Source organism: Stigmatopora nigra, chromosome 8 (assembly GCF_051989575.1).
Source record: "Stigmatopora nigra isolate UIUO_SnigA chromosome 8, RoL_Snig_1.1, whole genome shotgun sequence".
NCBI lineage: Eukaryota > Metazoa > Chordata > Actinopteri > Syngnathiformes > Syngnathidae > Stigmatopora > Stigmatopora nigra.
In genome coordinates this window covers 7,708,964-7,729,094 of record NC_135515.1, presented here as the reverse complement: position 1 = coordinate 7,729,094, position 20,131 = coordinate 7,708,964, and the positions used below count along the sequence as shown (strand labels likewise).

General features: G+C 41.0%; 1 protein-coding gene across 10 annotated transcripts; it reads right to left on the bottom strand.

Moving 5' to 3' along the window:
- Positions 1–256: 256 nt before the first annotated feature.
- mark4b (MAP/microtubule affinity-regulating kinase 4b) lies at positions 257–20,004 on the bottom strand. Of its 10 annotated transcripts, XM_077723218.1 has the most exons (20): positions 19,986–20,004; positions 19,851–19,914; positions 13,802–13,999; positions 13,449–13,502; positions 9,848–9,896; positions 9,711–9,776; positions 9,066–9,136; positions 8,740–8,796; positions 7,749–7,985; positions 7,555–7,674; positions 7,078–7,177; positions 6,891–7,000; positions 6,626–6,803; positions 6,336–6,556; positions 5,721–5,812; positions 4,932–5,216; positions 3,948–4,030; positions 3,097–3,141; positions 2,679–2,700; positions 257–2,163 (listed from the first exon to the last, which is right to left on the bottom strand). In XM_077723218.1, exons 2-20 carry the CDS (start codon positions 19,890–19,892, stop codon positions 1,830–1,832), a joined length of 2,364 nt encoding a protein of 787 aa, XP_077579344.1. In that variant the 5' UTR covers positions 19,893–19,914; positions 19,986–20,004; the 3' UTR covers positions 257–1,829. The 10 variants fall into 10 exon arrangements, with proteins under 10 accessions (XP_077579344.1, XP_077579346.1, XP_077579343.1 ...); XM_077723220.1 differs by lacking the exons at positions 19,851–19,914; positions 19,986–20,004 and adding an exon at positions 18,232–19,266 and having other exon boundaries at positions 6,650–6,803; XM_077723217.1 differs by lacking the exons at positions 19,851–19,914; positions 19,986–20,004 and adding an exon at positions 18,232–19,263.
- Positions 20,005–20,131: the final 127 nt, after the last annotated feature.

Sequence of the window (20,131 nt, the reverse complement as noted above, 5' to 3'; positions counted from 1 at the left end):
ACTTCGCGCTGATTGGGCACACCCACAAAATGCAGGCTGGCCAATCAAAGAAGACATTTTTGTTTTGGTCTTACTTTTGGTTAACTCATTCACTGCCAGTTCAGGCGACAATAGTATTTCTTAAATTGATTTTATATTACTCATGGAGTTTTTCTTAAAACCGATTTAAATAGATTTAATTTAAAACATTTTTCTTATTTCCCATTGCAAAAAAAAAACACAGGGGCAACACTGAAAATACTATTGATGTCAAAGGGAGGCCGCAAAATATTGACCCACGGGTCACACTTTAATATCAGAGGTTCAAAGTTTTTATTTGTCATACGTATTTTTTTTTGAGGGGCTGCAGCTCGCTCCATAAATTAAAAACAGTGACGGCTACAAAAATTGCTAAAGTCATGTCCTGGAGGCCCTAAAGGAGGAACAAAAATATAAGTCACAGCTTGACCTCTTCAGTCACCAGCTGAAGAAAAGCCACACACTGACTTTCTGTCTCGCATTAGTTTGACATTCGCACGCCTTTTAAGTACACAGACAGAGAGTGATCAAAATAACCTTCACGGTGTTTTGTCACAATGTAGCATTGTTTTTGTGTTCAAACTTCAAAATAAAAGGACTTTCCAGTTAGCTCGCACACTTGACACCAATTTGATTACCTTGGCCAGGAAAAGCCAAGTGTTTAACATTTTTTCATTATATTAGTAACAAGTTATAGCATTTTTTTGCTAGTGCTAACATAATGATGCCAGCCAGGTATACGTGTCGTCAAATAAATCACAGCAATCTAATTAGACATTTGTAATTGAGTGGAGATGGTGACGAATTTCCCGTCTTGTATTTGGGAAACTTTGTAACATTAAGACGTTGTTTGCCTTTTGATGCCGACAGACATAAAAGTTAACAGTGTGCCAGTCAGTAGACCAAAATCCATGTCCATTCTGTTAAAAAGGAAACAAAAAAAATCTCAGAAATATTTGCTAGAATGACTGGACCTGTGTTCACTGCATATTGTCCTCTAGCGGTTGGAGGTCAGTGTGCAGCATGGCTACTTCTGCACGTTATGTCATTAGCTAAACACGTTTGTTGACTCGCCAACCTTTTAAATATTGAAGTGGACGAAGGAACTATTGATAGCAGCGTTTCCAAAAGAAATATCAAATCTAGAGAGAAAAAAAAACATTGCTAAGATGGAACGAGTGTTAAGAGCTCAGTGAAAACAAGAAATATCAGGAAATATCCTGGTTATACCAGTATGAATAAAAAAAATCCTTATTTATGACATCATTCTCCTTTCATTTCACCTCAAACTATTTTTCCACCCATGAAACCATTTTCTTTTCAGCAAAAATAAAACTTTTCCCCACAACCGCATACTATTCAGAAGAAAACATGACTTTTTAACATTTTAATTTTATCATTATTATTTCATAAGGTTCCTGACCCTGTACCATTGAATTTTTAAAAAAGTACAATATTCCCATTTTAAACTGACCTCTTGAAAATATTGAAGCATATTTTTGGGTGGGACCAAATTTTTTCCAAGAATTCCTTTTTCCCCCTCTAGGCCAATATGACTTAATTATGAACTCCAGATTCTGACTTTATGCAACATTTTCTTGTTTTGAATGTGGTCTGAACACTCGTTGCTAACTAATGTCATCAGTCAAATATAAAGAAATGGTGTGTGTGAGACGTTCTCTTTTGTTTTTAGCAGTTTGTGAATAGCCACAGAACGAGCGTCTTTGGCGGAGGCACGTTAAAAGAGTTTGCGCCCGCGTCTCCTCCCTCGCTGCCCGAGCTAGCCCCCAGCAACCCCCCCAACCATGCCCTCAGAGCTCCAGCTCCTTGGACACTTTAGTGGCGATGTCCCTGAAGGCGAGCGGCGCCCCCCAGAGGCGCTTGAAGCGCACGCCGCTGCTCTGCGCCGGCCCGCCGGGCAGCTGGCACACTTCGGCCTCGAAGGCCACTCGGGCGCCGGCGGCGCCGTGCGTGCACGACAGCAGAAAGGGCCCCGCCAGGTGCACCTGGCAGCCGCAGCCTTGGGCGGCCTCCCGCAGGGCCAGGACCACCTCGGCCGGGTCGCGGGGGCTGCGCACCCTCACATCCCAGCCGCATCGGGGGGTCCGGGGCTCGCTCGCTTTCTGATGCCCAGATATATGGCGACTGAACCAAATGAGAGGTGGTCAATGGGGATGGATAGAAAGATTTGGTGAATGAAGAGGAGTTTAATGCAGATGGGTTGGGGGGAAAAAGAGAAGAAAATAGATTAAAATCACACATTTGTTAGGAATCCAAGCTAATAAATGCATGTCAAGTCTATAATTTGTGTGCATATAAGCAGGCATTTATATAGTTACAAATACGGCTTAATACGCATTAATTCATTGTTACGCATGAATTCTATGATTATTAAAAGTAACTATCATATTCATTCTATATGAATTCTTTAAATAAGATTGATATTTATTGTAAAAAAAATACATTTTATCGTATATTTGTATTACTACTATAGTTTTTTTGTTCTTTTACAGAAAAAATTGTGATTTTTTTCTACTCTATACTGTCTACAATGAAGATAAAAAAGAAAACATAACAAAATTAGGATTTCTTTTTTAGAGGATGGCCTAGAACAAGTAACCAACCACACAACACGGCTAACTAGCACTAAGTAACGTTACCTGCTGCTTCTAGCCAGAGACACTGAGAGAAAACACATACAACTTTCAGAAAACAAAAGGAGAACCTCATCAATTTAAACTTTACTATTGCTTGGGTGCTTATCTGGGCTAAGGAAAGACTTTTGACAAGCAATCACTTGTTCTCATCAAATATAGTTAAAGGCCTATAGTGATAACCACTGTTAAAAAGCGTTAATGACAAAAGATATTCATTTCTATATAAAAGGACTTAAAATAAAAGAATAGCTTTTTATTTGGGGGTCAAACAAGGGACCCCATTCATATACACGACTCATGAGATGAAGTGACTGTTAAAATGAAAGGTTTCTATCATGCAAACCACTGTGAACTTAAAATACGGCAAATGTCAATCATATACTAAGGAGTTAAAAGATAGAAGATGTTTTTAGTGACTCACCTTGTGACCGGAGATCTGCTGATTCTCTCAGGTTCGTCTGTGACCCTCAAGAGGAAGACAAAGATTTCCATTAGAACACAATTAGTGCAAAAAACACAACAACAACAACATGAATATTCTTTTTTTTTTCAAAACTCCCTGCTAAAATTCTACTTCAGCGACTCCCCCAATCACAGCACACAACATGGTTAACCGTGCGACCAATCGGCATGTGTAAACAGCACAGGTAATGAACGAGAGGACCATTCTGTGTTCAAACTGTGAACTAATCTGTGTTGTTACTGATCATTTTAAAAGTGCACTTCAATTGTTTAATATTACCTAAGAAGAAAATAAGGGGGAAAATAATAGGGGAGAATGGGGATTCTTTTGCCACCATTAAAATAATAAAGTTATAACAATACATTAATCTGGAGCAATACTTCCATGGTTGTTTGACTAAATACTTAATATGTGGAGAAATGATAGTTTCCTAAGAATAAAATGGGTGAAAAGTTGTATTTTTGAACATGGCTTTAACCCATATTCCCCTCCAGTTTGTCAACAGAAGGTCCAAACATGGAATACAGAACAAGTCATCTAAATATATTGATAAAGTTATGTAGCCTGAAAACCAGGCCACCCATTCGCTCAGTCAGACAGACAGACAGTGCAGACAAACACTTGGGTTGTCGCTGGTTTGAGCGGTCGTCAGACCTTTAAAAGTCAAAAAAATAAATGTCCTAATTTTGTCTGACTCGACTCCAACCAGTGAGTGATCTGGATATTGAAATCCACAGACAGGTATGACATTTAGATGAGCATGGAGCGTGACACACAGCAGCCAGAAAAGATGGGAAAGGAAGACTTACTAATTGTTTTTGTGGCCTGCGGAAGGGCGTGGCCCGACAGCGATTTGTTTGAGCTCGGATGCTTAGAAGGGTCAAGAGTGACCCTGGAAGAAGAGGAAGAGGAGGTGTGGAATGACACAACAAGAGCAGATTGTCAGAGCAAAGAAGGAAGTCGACAAAGGAGGAGGTGAGAGGAAACAGCAGAACATTCAACAACTAGAAGAAGTAGAAGAAGAAGAAGAGGACAGGATGGCGGATCGGCAGGTGACTGGCCAGGGGAAGATAACGTGTTAAGACAATCAAACAGGAAAAAGCAAAAGACTAGCGCCACGACACAGTTGTCCGCCTCGGTTCTAGGGTACGGTGTCACAAAAACTACTTTAATGGGGAAAAAGGACACAGCGTGACCTTTGCTTAAAGCCTTGTTTCCACCAGACATAATGTCAGGAAAAGATAACACTTGGTATGAGTGACCAATCTGGAAAAGGTTGATTAAAGAGACTCTTCTATTAAGATCAGAAAAATGACATTTCAATATTTTTTCCAATGGATTTCTATTGGGATTCACATGATAAAAGTATTGTCTTTCCCTTGAAAGTCATGAGAAAATGCTATGCTATACCCAAGTGAAAAATACACACTCTAATATGACAGGCAAACTATTAGCGTCTGCAAAAGTATGTGCTGACATCCCATAATCGTCATGATTGTACCTAAATGCACTTAACAGCCTGGTGGAAACAAGGTCAAAAAGGTCAACCTGAGGCGGACAACCTATCAACCTTGACGGAAAAAGAATAAAAGCGCATAGGTTAGTAGATGAGACCTTTATGTACTTGTAGGAGTCATTAACATTATTAGTACAGACTAGAGTACAACATCATCAAGTATATTTGAAAATGTCCATTTTTTTGGTGTGCTAATCAATTAGCTTCAGCACTAGTCCACACCGTTAGCAGACGTTTCTTCTTGCCATCAAATTTCTCACGCGGCTTCTCCGCTTACCTGCGGGTCAACTTGGAGGTGAGCTTGCTGAGCAAGTTGCTGGTGGCGCGTGGGGTCCTGGAAGCGGGCGGGGGGCCGCCAGAGTCCAGGCTTGGCGTCGGCGAGGCGGGCGACAAGTGCAAGGGTGGCCGGCGGTCTCGGATTTGCCCGCCGTGGAAGGTGCTCCTGGCCGTGGAGCCTCGAGTCAGACGCGAGGAGGGCGTAGAGGCCGAGGAGGACGAGGCCGATGCGCCGCTGATGCTGTGGGTGGAGGGTGAGGCGGGGGGCAGCCGGTGGGAGAGGGAACTGGGGGGGGGTGAGAAAAGACACAAGGTGGAATGTACGTCTCGGACACTCGGGTCAAGGTGTGGCGCTGTTGTGAGATATAAAAGTGGTCACGGCGCCACGTGTTGAAAAACGCGTGTGTCAGTGCACGTGGGCTTGCACGTGAGTGCCGAGCGGGCTCATGGAGCACTCTGGAATGGCATCACATTGACAAAGCCTCAGAGGCAAATAGATTGGATGGGGTCGTTGGGGCGCGCTGCCAGCAGCCACTTCATCATTGCCGTGCTGGCTAACACATTTGTATGCGCCCCCATTGACTTTCTCTCTAATCACTTAAAAAGAAAAAAAAAAAAACAATTCTGGAGTCAAAGAGGGCAAGTGTGACCCATGGAATGGGAATCAGAACCTCTTTTCCTCTCTCTATAATAATTTACTCTTTGGATGCCAAAAATCTAATCCATTTTGACTTGGAAGGGTGACTGAACATTTTTAAGAGTTAAAGCTAGTGTTCCACATGCTACTCACCTGTTTTCTTTGCCATTTTGCAGCAGCGTGTGTCTGTCCGTGCTGCAAACGTATGTGTTCCGTCGCGTCATGCCACTACCTGAGACATTATTCTGTGAAGGGGAAAAAAGATGATATCAACAAGTGAAGACCAGCAAGAAAAAACATTTTCATGTTTTTTTTTTCCTCTCTGACCACCAAGTCAAATCTTCACAAGTGGTTAACAAGTCTGAAGTCATAAAATCTTGTCCTGTGACAATATACGTAATATTTGAATGACAAATCATTTAGATTTTTTTTACCAATCATGATATATATATAATATTTCATATATAAAAACAAAAAGAACGACGTTGCTTTGAAATGTATTGGGGCAGCTGAAAAATATTTAGAATGTCCTTAAAAAAGGCCATTATTCTAAGACATTTGCTCCATAAAATAACAGGAATAATTACAATTCAAGCGAATAGTGTACATGGCCAGAAAGGAGATCCTCAAGCATTTACCGTTTATATTAAAGGGTCGATCCCAGGATAATCTCCACGCTCCTTAAATTCCCCGAAATCTAACATACTTGGCTAATCCGAGCAGATCGCGACATAGACTCGAACAATGTATTATTTCAATAATCTTTACCGTGGTAGCGTTGAGGTCCTTGCGTCTGTCGGGAATCTCGGCTTTGTTGGGATTGTGGGCGGAGCTGACCATGGGACTGGATGGAGTCGGGATGCTCCGAGAGCCCACCGCATTGTTGCTGGCCTTACGGACCGAGAGCCTCTCCTCCTTTAACCCCGCTGCTTCTCCCACGGTGCTGGGACTTCGCTTGGGATGCGCCGAGCCGGGAACAGCCGGACCGCCTGCGGGAGGACGAAAACACGACGGCGGATGAAGAGCGCTTCCAGGGCAGGGGGACCGCGACGTCGTACAGAAGTCCGAGTGTCGTCTCTGACGCTGGTAGGTGGAGACGCTGCGCAGTGGCTTGTGAGCGGAGGAAGCGGCACCGGACGAGGAAGAGGAGTGCTTGCTGGTACCGTTGGCGATGGTGCCGGGCCTGACCCGGGCCAGGCTGAGATTGCTGCCGGAGCGGGACACGCTGCCTTCGAACTGAGGCAAAAACGGCATCGTTATATTGGGAGAATTCACGGTGGAAATGAGCCATTGGAGACGTAAACAAAATGTGGATATGTTTACCTCATTCTTGCGGGCCAGCAGCAAGTAGGTGGCCGTCACTTCGTTGTACTTGTGACTGACTAAAGAGTCTCTGATCTCCTCCCGGGTGAAGCCCATTCCCACCATGACATCTGCAACAAGGATTGTCAGTTCATGGCATCATTCCGTGGGTCTCTGTTTAGGGAGGAAAGGGGCGGGGTTAACCCACCGATGCGGGTAGTGTCGTTGAAGTCTTCTTCGGGTTCTTTGTGGGGTTTCAGCTCTTCTCCATCGTAGCTCACATTTAGCCATTTGTCTTTCATGATTTGCTGAGGCAAAGATAGGAGAACATTTTGTCATTATCTAAAGATTATGTCAATAAGAGGAGGGGTGCAACGGTTAATTGATTTGGATTGATCAACCTATAAATAAATATAAATAATAATAAATCAACAATTCCATCAAATTGATTGGATCGCAAAAGAATAGTGTCATCTGAAATGGCATTTGGAGAAAGAGAATAGTTTTCATTCATTGTCAAATGTCGTCATTAATTTGGTGATTTACACCTTGACTAAAATGTGACCATGTACTTTGTCAAGATTTGAACGTTTAAAACTCTTTAGGACCCCAATGGGGGAAAAATTAGATTATCTTGAGAAATAAAATCCAATTAACAAGTCCTACTACAAATGTTGTCACGCACCTCCAGTGAACAGCGCTTAGTAGGATTGAGAACTAAAAAGCGGCGAAGGATTCCCTCGCAGTCTGTGGACATGTAGAAGGGCACACGGTATTTCCCTCTCAGGACACGCTCGCGTAGCTCCTAATCACAAAACAATATCAGACGAGCTTGGAATGGAAGACAAGATGCTCAAAAGAATGGAATAATGTGGCAACCTTCAGATTTTGCCCATCAAAAGGCAGCGATCCACTGACGAGCGTGTAGAGGATGACGCCCAAGCTCCAGATGTCCACTTCGGGGCCGTCATACTTTTTGCCTTGGAAGAGTTCGGGAGCGGCGTAAGGAGGAGAGCCGCAGAAGGTGTCCAGCTTGTTGCCGGCCATGAACTCATTGCTGAAGCCAAAGTCAGCAATTTTGATGTTCGAGTTGGCGTCCAGTAGCAGATTTTCTGCCTAGATTGCGAGGACAAAATAGATGATGTCAGAGTGGCATATGTTGAGATCAAAATGCACTACAAAACGGGTTTAACAACTAAAGTAGCAAAACGATGGCTGCGGCATTCTTAACAAAATTTACAGATTGGAGCATGTAGTAAATATTATCCAGAATTCTCAATGGTGACTAAAATGGCGGAGTGGTTTTGTGCTCGGGGTCATTGTCCTTGCAAATCGGTTGTGCAGACAAAATAGAGATGTCTCAATCAGATCGTGATTTAGTATCAGTATCAATCATTTAGTATTGGTGGTAGTTGTGGCTATTTTTGGAGTATTGGATTATAGTGGATTTGGTCACAAGTTGGAATCTGATCCAAAAGTCCCGTGTGATTTCAATTCTATTGTTCTCTTCGGCTGGTGAAAGTCAGACCGCAAAAGGCAAACATGAACGCTGAGTGAGACTAGACACTAATCATGTCAAAAATTGGGTCATATTTGTAAACAGCATTTGAGGTACCAGCAGGGCTCATTTTAATATTTGTCATTCACTGGTGACTTTAATTATACTGGTCTAAAATATGGATATGCAATTGGCATCGGATCAATACTGGCAAAATATATTGAAAAAAAAGTAAGCTTCCAAATAAAGCTTAAATATTTCATTTTACATTAAACATTTTTTTCTTGAACATTTTGCTGTTTTGGACTTTTTTGGGGCTTCCAATTTTTTTTTTTACCCAGAAAATGTTGTTAAACTTGGACGTGGGCTCACCTTTAAATCTCTGTGAACAATGTTTTTCTGATGGCAATAGTGCACAGCTGAAACGATCTGTGGAAAGACAATAAAACATGCTTCAAGTACAGTAGACGATATACCAACGAGAATGACATAGCCTCAGTTTGTTTTATTCTTCAGCCGGCCACAGTGGAAATATTTGTGGCGCCTTTGCGTCACACTCTGCTAAATTATAGCTCGTTTGCTGACTCACGTGCCAACACCATTAACTTTTTTTTTTGTTTTCAAATGTTTATGACGTAACAGATCACTCATTTATTCTAATTAAACCCTGAGAAAAATGCATTTAAGTTGTAACCGACCTGTCGGAACTTGCCGCGGGCCTCTTTCTCCTTCATCCGGCCGTGAGCCACAAGGTAGTCAAAAACCTCCCCTGGAGGGAATGAAAAAACAGAATCAGTCAGTAATGGTTACTGTAGAAGCCAAGATTTTATTTTTATTTTATTTATGTCTAAAATGCCTTTCCTGTATCTGTATTCTCACCCTCGTTCTACTGTGACATGAACGTTACCCATTCCAATAAATATATGTCCAGTAAAATAGACATAAACCCAGTTTTTTTAATCATAATCACATCCAACAACTTGAAATTATGGTTATATTTAGCCACAATTTGGTTTTAAATGTTGGCCTAACAACAGATGGTGAGTCATCAACTTAAATAAAAAAAAAACGGAGTCACAAGTCCACTTCAGCTTATTATGAGTTCTCTCTTGGTCTTTTTATTCTGAGAATAGATTATAACTATCTACTGCTGCCATTTATCAAGCAAAAAGTCCAATAGTTAGACAGACAGAGAGATGATATCCTTGTGGAGGGATGCATTGCTCATCTCCCGTACAGCACACAAAAGAATGTATGACAAGGTCATTCTCTACTGGAGGTTTGCTCACAAAAAAAAAGAAACCGTTGAGATGTTTGAGAGCAGTACAATAGGTATCGCTTACCTCCACTAGCATACTCCATGATAAGGTAGAGAGTCTTTTCTGTCTCTATGACTTCAAAAAGCTGAACTGTATCACACAGAGAAATGGTTAGACTAAATAAAACCTGGCAATAAAAAATCAAGTTAGGTGTCACTCACCAATGTTGGGGTGGTTGAGGGTTTTCATGATGCGTACCTCGCGAAAAAGCTGCAGAAATGAAAGATCATCTTATTAATACGACTCATATTGATACCACTTTAGCCCACCCCTGCAACTGAATATAACAATGCATATACAATGCAAATATGTTGAAATTGCAATGCTTTGATGGCAACCCTCATAAAACCAGCTAAATGCATTGCCACTTATAATGCTACTTAATGTATCATGAAGGGTGGAAAAAAACAGGAAAAAAAGGTTTGGTAGCGGATCATTAGAAGAAGTGAACACAATAAAACTTCACTTCCTCATCTTTTCATTGCAACATCTCCATAAGAAAAGAAACTTGGGCCGGTTGAGCGGCTCGCCGTTTTTAGACGTGAAATGACGCACGGATGTAAACAGGCACTCCCTAAATGACGTCACAATAGCCAAAGAGCGTGAGATTGTGAGGTGCTGTGAATTTACTGCATTTGGAAATGCATTTAGTTTTTGGAGATGCTGCAAAATATGATAGAAAGTGACTACAGAGGGGATAACAGATGATATTTTGAACACAAATCCGTTAAAAAAATGTAGCTTGATCTGAAATAGTCTTCCTTTCTTAGATGCCTAGGCCCCACCCATTCGAAAATCTAACATAAGATGATGTCACACGCAAATCTCGCATGCTATCCTAAGCTTTCTATTCTCTTGCTGCCGTGTGATGGTTCTGTCATTCAGGCAATGTGCACTAATTAGCATAACACGAGAAAGCTAGAAATGATCACCAACTCTTAATGTGATGTCACAGAAAGCATTGCCTCAAAAATGGGCTTCCACAATTGATTGTTTTGGGAAAAACAGGCAGATTTGAGTGCCAAATTTGTGGTTACCATTTTTCTTTGCACATTTAATTTGTCAATCAAAAGATCTGTTCTTGTATAATGGGAACTATATTGAAAATTAAGGCTATTTTGCATTCTTTGAGATGCTAAAACAATATTAAAAATTGGCATGCAAAGCTCCACCGACTTCCCAATTCAATTTTTCGATAAAGGGCTCGATATTTCTTGCCTAATAAGCAATAACCATCATTCAAAAGAACAAGTGTTTGAGATGTTCAATTGGTTCATACGCCACAGAAGCTGTGTGTGCAGCCAGTGTTTTGGTCCTCAGCGGGATTAATACCGGCATTGTCACGGAAACCATGACGCGGCACGGCCGTTGTCATGGCAGCCGGCCAGGAAGTCAAATGAATGATCCACAGAGGGTTCCAACGGGAACGACGAGTTGGAAAAGCCACCCAGAAATTTAGACTCGAATTCATCGCACGTCCAGTACAACTGACGGCACGTGGAAAATAAAGTCAAGTCGAGGTGACAGGCTCATCCTCTTAATTCTTTGTCAAGTACTCAGATGCTCCACTTAGTTAATTTGATTACACGCGCTGCGCTCTGTGTTGTGTCACCTGTTTTGTTTATCCATTTTACAGTGCTTGTCCTCATTAAAACAATTGACTAACCATGTTGCTAAGCTATTCGGTGGAGAACCGATGCCGTGTGGTTATTTGCTATCAACATTTTGCAGTTAAAATTTAGCACATCTCTTTTGAAAACCATCATCACGAGGTGCATTGCAGACACAATTGTTGGAGAAGATTAAAAAACAAATCATTCATAAATAATCCAGGTTGATGAGTCTCGTTGCAGAAAAGCCCCCATTAATCCATAATTATTGTGAGTTATTTTTGCACTGAGGATTTGGCTTTCTGCTGATTTTCTGCCATTCAAATCTCAACCAATAGCCACAGTGAAGCCACATTTTCCACCTGAAGTCATTGCTAATAGACTTTAAATACGGGGCAATTTTTCCCTGTCGTTTTCATGCTGCTTGTGGGAAATGCTGCTCCCAACATGACCGCCATCTTGTCCATGATTCTCCATACCAAACCTGAACAAAGCCCTCTCAAAATTGACAATGGCAATGCATATAATTGCATTACACATGCAGACAAAAGGCAGCCAGGCACCCAAAGTCTACATAGTGTCCTAGTCTCTATCTTGTCTTTCTTCTGTCCTTTTCCAAGGCCCCTCAACTCCCCACCTCACCCTGGTGCCCTTTTGTTAGCCTGTCCGCAATTCAAATCCAGGTTTAGGGGGCCAACATGGGGGAGATGTTTCTTCCCAGCATTGCCAGAGCACGGCTCAAATCCAATGCAGCCTCCAAACACTTAATCAGTCTCACCATCGGACAGTTTAAGGGCACATTTACATGACAACAATCCACTGAACCTTTCCCTTGGCATGTGCGAGTATTTCAGAAAGAATGCTTCAAATCCAGACAATTTTTTTAAAATACATCTATGGATTGCATACATTCTGCTCAAAATGTGTTTTTGTTATGGTTTAGATACATTTGCATATGAATACACATGCCATGTATTGACAGTGATTTTAAAGAAAGTTAAATGACATTTTCTCTCAAACGTCATATGATGTCAAAGCTCGCCAAAAACAGAAGCAGTCCGGACTTGTTGGCATCCAGGCCAGATGGGAACGACTATTACACAAGGCCAGTCCGCGTCAACACACTAATGTTATCACCACTTGTTAGCTAATCAGCAGACAACTCATCAATAACCCGGCCGTGTGTGCCCGATGCTTTATTGATTGTGTTTCTGGTGCTGATATAGTCAACGAATAATTAATTAGACAAAAGCTGTTTGTTTGCTGGATCAAGTGTGAACTGGCCAGCGTGTGACACTATTACTAACATGTTTTAACAATTGAGAAAGAACAAAAAAACAAGGTTGAATAATGATAAGTACACTGACAGTGCGTTAAGCAAGGCTGTTCAAACATTGGCGTGTGTGGCTGCATTTGCAGTCCACGCACGAGCTACTGAATCAGGACTCAATAATGGACTGTGACTTGCAATTCTTTGAAAAAAAAACAAACACCCTAAGACATAAAAAAGCATGCTGTCAACACAATACATTGCTTATAAATAGGATTTTACCGTGGTTGCCATTGGGTTGGTTTGTGAACTGAGTAATATAAAATTTCATGGACAATATGGACATTAAAAGGGGTGGAGTTAGGGCCATAGATTATACATAGAATGGCAAAAAAGCCCATTTATTCCAAATTCAATTACGACATAGGTAATTAAAGGCCCTCTAAATTCAAAAGTTGGTGAGCAGCTAATAACGTTAAGTTCGCCACATAAATGTACTAAATGACAAAAAATAACCAATGGCTGCCATTGAAAGCGAAAAATATTCAACCCATTTTGACTGAAACCCCCCCATTCAAATTGATTGGATGTCTCTCCCTGTCATTGGCATTTAATGAGTTAATATATATTCATTCATTTTTCATCACCGCTTAACCTCGTCAAGGTTGAAGGGTGCTGAAACCTTTCCTGGCTGATCTTGGGGGAAAGGTGAACTACTACTGCCTAGAATGGTCACTTCAGAGATATATTTATTTATATTGTAATCATAAAAACAAAAATGCCACAACATTCTTAGTAAGTCAGTGAACACAAAATATAAAAAGTTTTAAAATGTGTTAAAAAAAACACTCAGTGTTGATTAATGAAATAAAATTCACTCACCTTTTGTAGGCTTGAAGGGTTGAGTTGGGTTTTATCAATGATTTTTATTGCAACCTAAGCAAGAAACACAATTATGTAATAACCATTAAAAAATCTGGAAATACACATTTATAATCTTCATTTGAATTTGACTCTGAAACAGACAGTCGGCACTCATGATCTACTTTCTCGGGCCGCACAAAAATGATGTGGAGGGCCAGATTTGGCCCCCGGGCCGACAGTTTGAGACCAGTGCATTAATTTCAGAAAATAGAGAATGTGGCCTATGTGCAATACTTTGGAAAGATTTTAGTTTTTGCAAGTAGAGTATATTGTATGATTTGCTTTGAACTGGCTGTGTTCCATTAGCGTACCTCTTTGCCCGTCAGGATGTGGCGCGCCAGTTTGACCTTGGCAAAGTTGCCCTTGCCGATGGTCTTGAGCAGCCGGTAGTTTCCGATGTGCGGCTGCTCGTCTGAGCAGAGTGCAATGGAGTTGCGGCATCTGGCGCCCAACGAGCGGCTGGACCAGCCCGAGCCTTTATCCGAGCGGCTGGTGGACAGTGAGGTGTGCTGAAGACAAATATCAAAACATCATATTATAAAAATGCAAACAAATATTCAATACATCAATGAAGATAACATTATTTTTTAACAAAACTGGGGTACAGTATAGAAAAATAAACAGTAACAATGAAAAAAAAATACACCACTCTGAAATCAAATGACTTTCTATATCCGATTGCATTACAGCAGACAAACAATACATCTAGATACACGTCTCCATTAGGTTTGAATATATCATTTATGAGCACAAAACATAAATAATGTATATTTTTCCTATCAAATCCTACATCAATGTTCTGCTCTTCACCTTAATTTTGCCATCCCTTCCCCCAATCACCATCACACAAAGCAATTTGCCTCCCATCTCGCTTTGGCCACGCCTTTCCAAACCTCCCTTTTGTCTTGAGGCGTATCTTCATTTTGGGAAAGCTCACATCAATTTGTGCCCCCGTCACCCTCCATCAAATCCCACACCCAAACATCCCCCGTTTATCCGGCATATTGCAAGACACAAGAGTGGGATAGTACAAATACACGGTGGTAAAATACTGTTGTTTTGACCTGATAAAGGGTTGGCGAGTCATCAAATTTGTTGAACACTAAAAATACATTTTCAGAAGGATTTTGGAATTCATTTTTGTGGGAGTTAGTAGTAGTTTAACCCATGAATTCAAATGAAATACCCAGATTTACAATGTATTCAAAGACTGTGCTGTTGTAGCTCATAAAAAATGTATACATATGATAAAAAACACCCATAAAAAGCAAAAGACATCCAACCCATTTAGTCTGGGAGAGCAAACAGCAAATGAGGGATCACTGCCGACCATCCCAGTCCAATTGTAGTGGACGCTTATTGCTGTCAAGGCCAGATCATTAGGATGAACTCTGCAAAACTGGAAAAATCTTGTGATGGCAGCCCACAGACAAGTTATCTGTCATTCAGTGTGTATGTCTACATGTGTTGTAAGAGGAAGTGTGTCCGTGGACTACAGGAAGTGTGACATCACTGCCCGGCGAAAGAAAAAAAAATTGTCCTGACCTTGAGTTCCTCTCGCATCGTAACAACAATTTCCTTTTTACACTTGTGAATTATGAGACACGAGCAGAAGCAAAAAAATTCCTACGCTGTTCCTCTCGTTCATTTAGTCTCACACACCCACCCACATGCTAGCGTCTCTTGGCACAGAGAAAATAGATGCGGGTGAGTCACACAAGGTGTTATTTAACATGTCACATCCATTTTGTTAATGAAATTGATCGATTGTCGCAGTGTTGTGTCACGTTGTTGTGGCGACAAAAACGCATGGAAACTGCCTGAATTCCAAGAATAGTGTACTATACATTTTCTTCTCTTTTCACCTCCAGTGGGTATCCTAACACTTTTTTTCCACATCATAAACACCAAAACGTCAAGCTACAAAAACGGACAAGAACTGTCGGACATCTTTTTGCAACATTTCCAGTCTGAATGATGACAGCAAGCATGTCAAATTGTGCAATAAGGCCAAGATTTGTAAAAGGCAGCCAAGGCAAAAACTCAACAACAAAAAAAACACATCTAAAAGGAAAATAAATATATACATGGGGTGGGATTTGGGGGCCTGGATCCACTTTACATTGGGCAAATGGTATGAAAATACATTAAAATAAGATTTTCAAAAAGATGATTTATTTTCCTTTTCTAGTACAGTTGCAACTTGTGTCATTTCCTTGTGTGTAAACTTTTGTTTTAGCATCAAAACTTCGAAATTGGCCAATGTTACCAGGAATATACAATGTCATAAGAACGTAAGTTAGTATACTTATTAAATGCGAACATATATGTGCTTTGACTGTTGAGATTCAGGAATAAAAATATTTTTGTTTGCTTTTCACCACCAGCCAACCATGTAAATTATAACCCCATTTTTCAGTTGCACACACCTTAGCAAGCACGTGATTGCCGAGGCCTTTCAAGGACTATCGAGGGAATACAGGTGAACACATGCGTTACGTTTGAAGAATGACAACACGGCTTAAAAGTTGTCACGTGCACACACACACTAGGCACTACATTTGTTTAACATCACACGATATGCGCCATAATGTTGCTTAGCCTGTATCTCATTACAAATGTTTTTTTTTTCTATCAGCACTCATAAATGCTCATAGCTGCATTATACAGCGACTTCCAGGTGGCCATTTTTAGTAGGAGAGCAAAGAACAAACAGATGGCACATGAATTACCGCCAAGACCACAACTTTAAGCTGGAAACATGGCCGTCCATGAATGGCCCACTTCTCTGACCTTACTTATTACTAAGCGATCCGGTTGGAAAACAAAAAAGAAAAATATAGGCCACCTGAATATTAAAGTTTGTAGGGAAGTGCCAGCGAACAATTTGTGACAGAAAGACAATGAATCAAGTTCATAAGTCCAGGAAATGTATTACTGGTATATGGCAGTTTTCCTGTTTTTTTCAAGGAATTTTCTTGGAACTTTTCCCCCTTTCAATTCTGTAATAAGTTGCTTTGGGGGATGTTTTTTTCAAATCATTCAGAAGACATAAGCATAGTCATCAAACCCTAAAATAGAAGCTTTGAAGCTAATTGGCAGACTTCCTTTAGCTTTTCAAGCATGGCTCTTTCTCTACAAGGTAGACATGACGACCAATTTTGTTGACAAGTATACACGCTCCAAGGGTAGATTTTTTTTTTAAAGCGGCTACAAATGTGATAGCACTGCAACTAATTCTGAGTATCTAACGGTTAGCAACAACATTTGCTTGCTGGTGAACTCCATGGCAACACTTGATATACATGTGTCGGTATACAGAGTGCACTCGATAGTAGAAAAACAATAAAACTGTGCAAGTCCACACAGGCACTAAGCCACGCCCACATAGAGACTTCCTTTACATACCCTGATCCAGTGTTTCCCAACATTTTTTTTGCATTAAAAAAATCTCAAGAGATGCCACCATCTGAAATATTTGTAGTTAAATAAGATATACCCATATTAATTTTTCACTCTGACTATTACGAAGTATGACTTCTTGCACATTGCTTGGGAAACACTGCCCTGACCAACCCCCCCAACACTTGCCTAATGCAAAAATATTAGTCCTACAGGAAAATAAAGACATCATATGACACGTCATACCATTGTAACTCTACCTAGAAAAACATTAAAGATTGCCTAAGTGCTGAATAAAAGTTTGATGGCCACAGGTTAAACCTAGATTAGTTATGTTTTCTATTAAATAAGCAGAATTTTAAAAAGCTCAGGCAAGGCAGAGAAAAAAACAACATTTCAAGCTCCAATGCTGTTACCACGGTTAAGTTAACAAATAGCAGGGATTGTGACTTTGGCCCAGTCCACACAAGAAACCTTTTAAATTACATTTTGTTTAAAAAGAAGAAGCAGTTATCTTTCAAGAAAAGCAAGCAGAATGGGGAAATATCCGTTGCCACGCTTAGAATAAATTAGGTTGATTTATTTAGATTCTGGAATGCCTACGGCGTTAGCGTAGTAACATAATCACATTGGATTTGTTTATTGCGGTTTCTTAGGGAAAAGGTGGGAAGAAGCGTGGTTGGATTTCCTGCTGCATTTCAACAGATTAGACAGTCAAAATAATTCAATAGTGTCAGAAAAAGTTTCGGTTAAGTGGCAAGACTGTCCATTTCATCCCTATATTGTGCTTAGCAAATTTATTCAAGTTTTGTGTGCACCAAAAACCTAATGTACAGATATTTATACACTCGAGCAGATGGTAAGTGTTAAAAAATTGATACATTTGATTATGTTAATTTGCACATAGACACCATCATTGTTGTCTTTTCTACTAATCTCTGTACTGGTTCATATTTGGAATTTATAATGTGCAGCAAGTGCAAAAAAGTTCAAATAATTTGTTGTTTGTTTTTCTATTAATCACAAAATCAGGATAATACTGATAGCAGAGGTTATTATGGTCATACACTTCATCTCAATCAAAATGAATTGAACATCCATCGCCGTCAAAGCAATGAAATCTAAGTTTTCACAAATTGGACGTCCATCCTTGACAAAGAGGGGTGATGCAGGATAAGCGGGTGGTCCCACATCAACTGGATTAGATATTGATCGGCTTTTGGGCGTGGATGGCGGTGCTCATTGATCAAAATGGATTTGCCCGGACAACATCACTTTTGAGGCGCCCTATCCCCTCTCTACCTTTATGTATGTCTGAGTGTTGTTTACGTGCACTTACATGATCCGGATTCCTGTCGTTTCCGGGCAGTGCGGCGCGTAATAAAGACATGCTCGTCCCTGAGTGCGATTCCGGTCAGTAGAAGGGGAAATAAGCAGACGGCTGTGTGTTCTGTAGACCCGGGGCCAGACAACACACCCCGTGGCTGTCAACAACAAACACGGCGAATTGCAGGGGGGGCAATCATACAATCTTCATGGTGACTGTCCGTGAAGGCACCACGGCGAAGAGTCCAGTGAACTCCACGCAGCTCCACATCATCGAGAAAAACAAGTAAATACCCAAAAGTCAGGCCTGACTTTCGACCCCCAGCCCCCCAGTGCCCCCCCTAATGGGGGGTTCACTCTCTCGCGGCCCCTCGCCTTTATCTCCGCATTCCGGTGGACAGACGGCGTCGCTAACAGGATGATCCCAAAGGTTAAGAAGCAAATGTCCTGGCAAGGCGGATAATTAAACTGCGGGCGCAGGCTAGCTGGCTAACAGACTAGCCGCCTTAGTCACTAGCTTGACAAAAAAGGCAAAATCGGTTTGGATTTGTCATAAATACACATCCAGGGGGGCACATTTCCACAGAGGTAGACGGGGGGCCCTTGCCACGAAGAAAGCCTCGAGGAGTTCCGCTACTCTTCTGAATGCGGCGACTGAAAAGCAGCAGCCGGCGTCCTGTTGTCAAGCAGCCACAAAGAAAAGGCGTATATATCTCCCCCGCGACGTCTCCGGGGGTCTCGGGACACTCGATCGGCACCGGACCGTTAGATTTAGAGCAGAAAACGGCCGTCGGATATTCCCTGTGATGACTGTGAAAGGAGAAGACAGATTCGACTCTGCCTCATTTTTCCTCCTCCCTTCACTGACAATGGCTGTGATGCGTTCACGGGCGCGTGGAATATGCGACACTCCAACGGGAGAGATGCGTTCCAGGACGCCTCATAACCAAGTGGATATATACAGTGCGCTGTCACAAACGGCGCACTTGTTTGTCCTAGTGAAATACACGTATTCATATATATGGGCGAAAATAGACGCTTTGAGAAGAAGAGACGGAATATGCGTGTCAGGGAGGGAAGATGATATTAAAAAAGAGAGAAATCAGAAGGGGAAATGAAAGTAAAAAGGAAAAGCAATAACAGTAACAGGGAGAAAAGAATAGAACAAAGAACAAACGAATAAAGAAAACCTTTATGCAGACCTCTATACCACATCCAAACTGACGTGCGAATCATAATTTGCAACATTATCCTTTTATAAAACCACAATTCATCTTTACAATTATCATTAGAAAACGTTATGACAAGATGCGTTTAGGAACTAGTTGAAAAAGATACCAAATTCTACTTCTGGAATTCCTGCTTTTAATTACTAGGTTTTAACATTCGTAACTGTAATAAACTTGCACAATTGTAATAAAATGCAAGTTCTCAAATCAAATGATGTTGATGTCCTTTATGACAAAAGGTCATTCATTCATTGATTATTACAGGCAAATTATTCATTTGATTATTGCATTGGTTCGCCTGTTAAGAAAAAAGTACCTGAAAATATTTTAGCTCCTAAATGCATCAACTCATTTTAATATACGAGAAACACTGATTGTAATATTTGACAACATTGTGTCTTACCTGGACTGACCGGGACCTTATTGACCGAATCCAAGGCCTCATCGTCAGCCTCTTGATTGGGATTCTTTAAGATAAAAAAAAGTAATTAAAGTCAAATAATCAGAGTCCAAATAAATATCCCTCAGAGAAGCTTACAAAGTGATCACCGTAAAGATCTCTGCTCCGAATGTGGGGATCGATGCTGGAAAGAACATCCATATTTCCATGCAGCAGCACAAGCATCCGGTCAGCTGTGGCTAAAGCAATTAGAGAGAGAGAAAAAAAATCAGTGGATGTGGAAT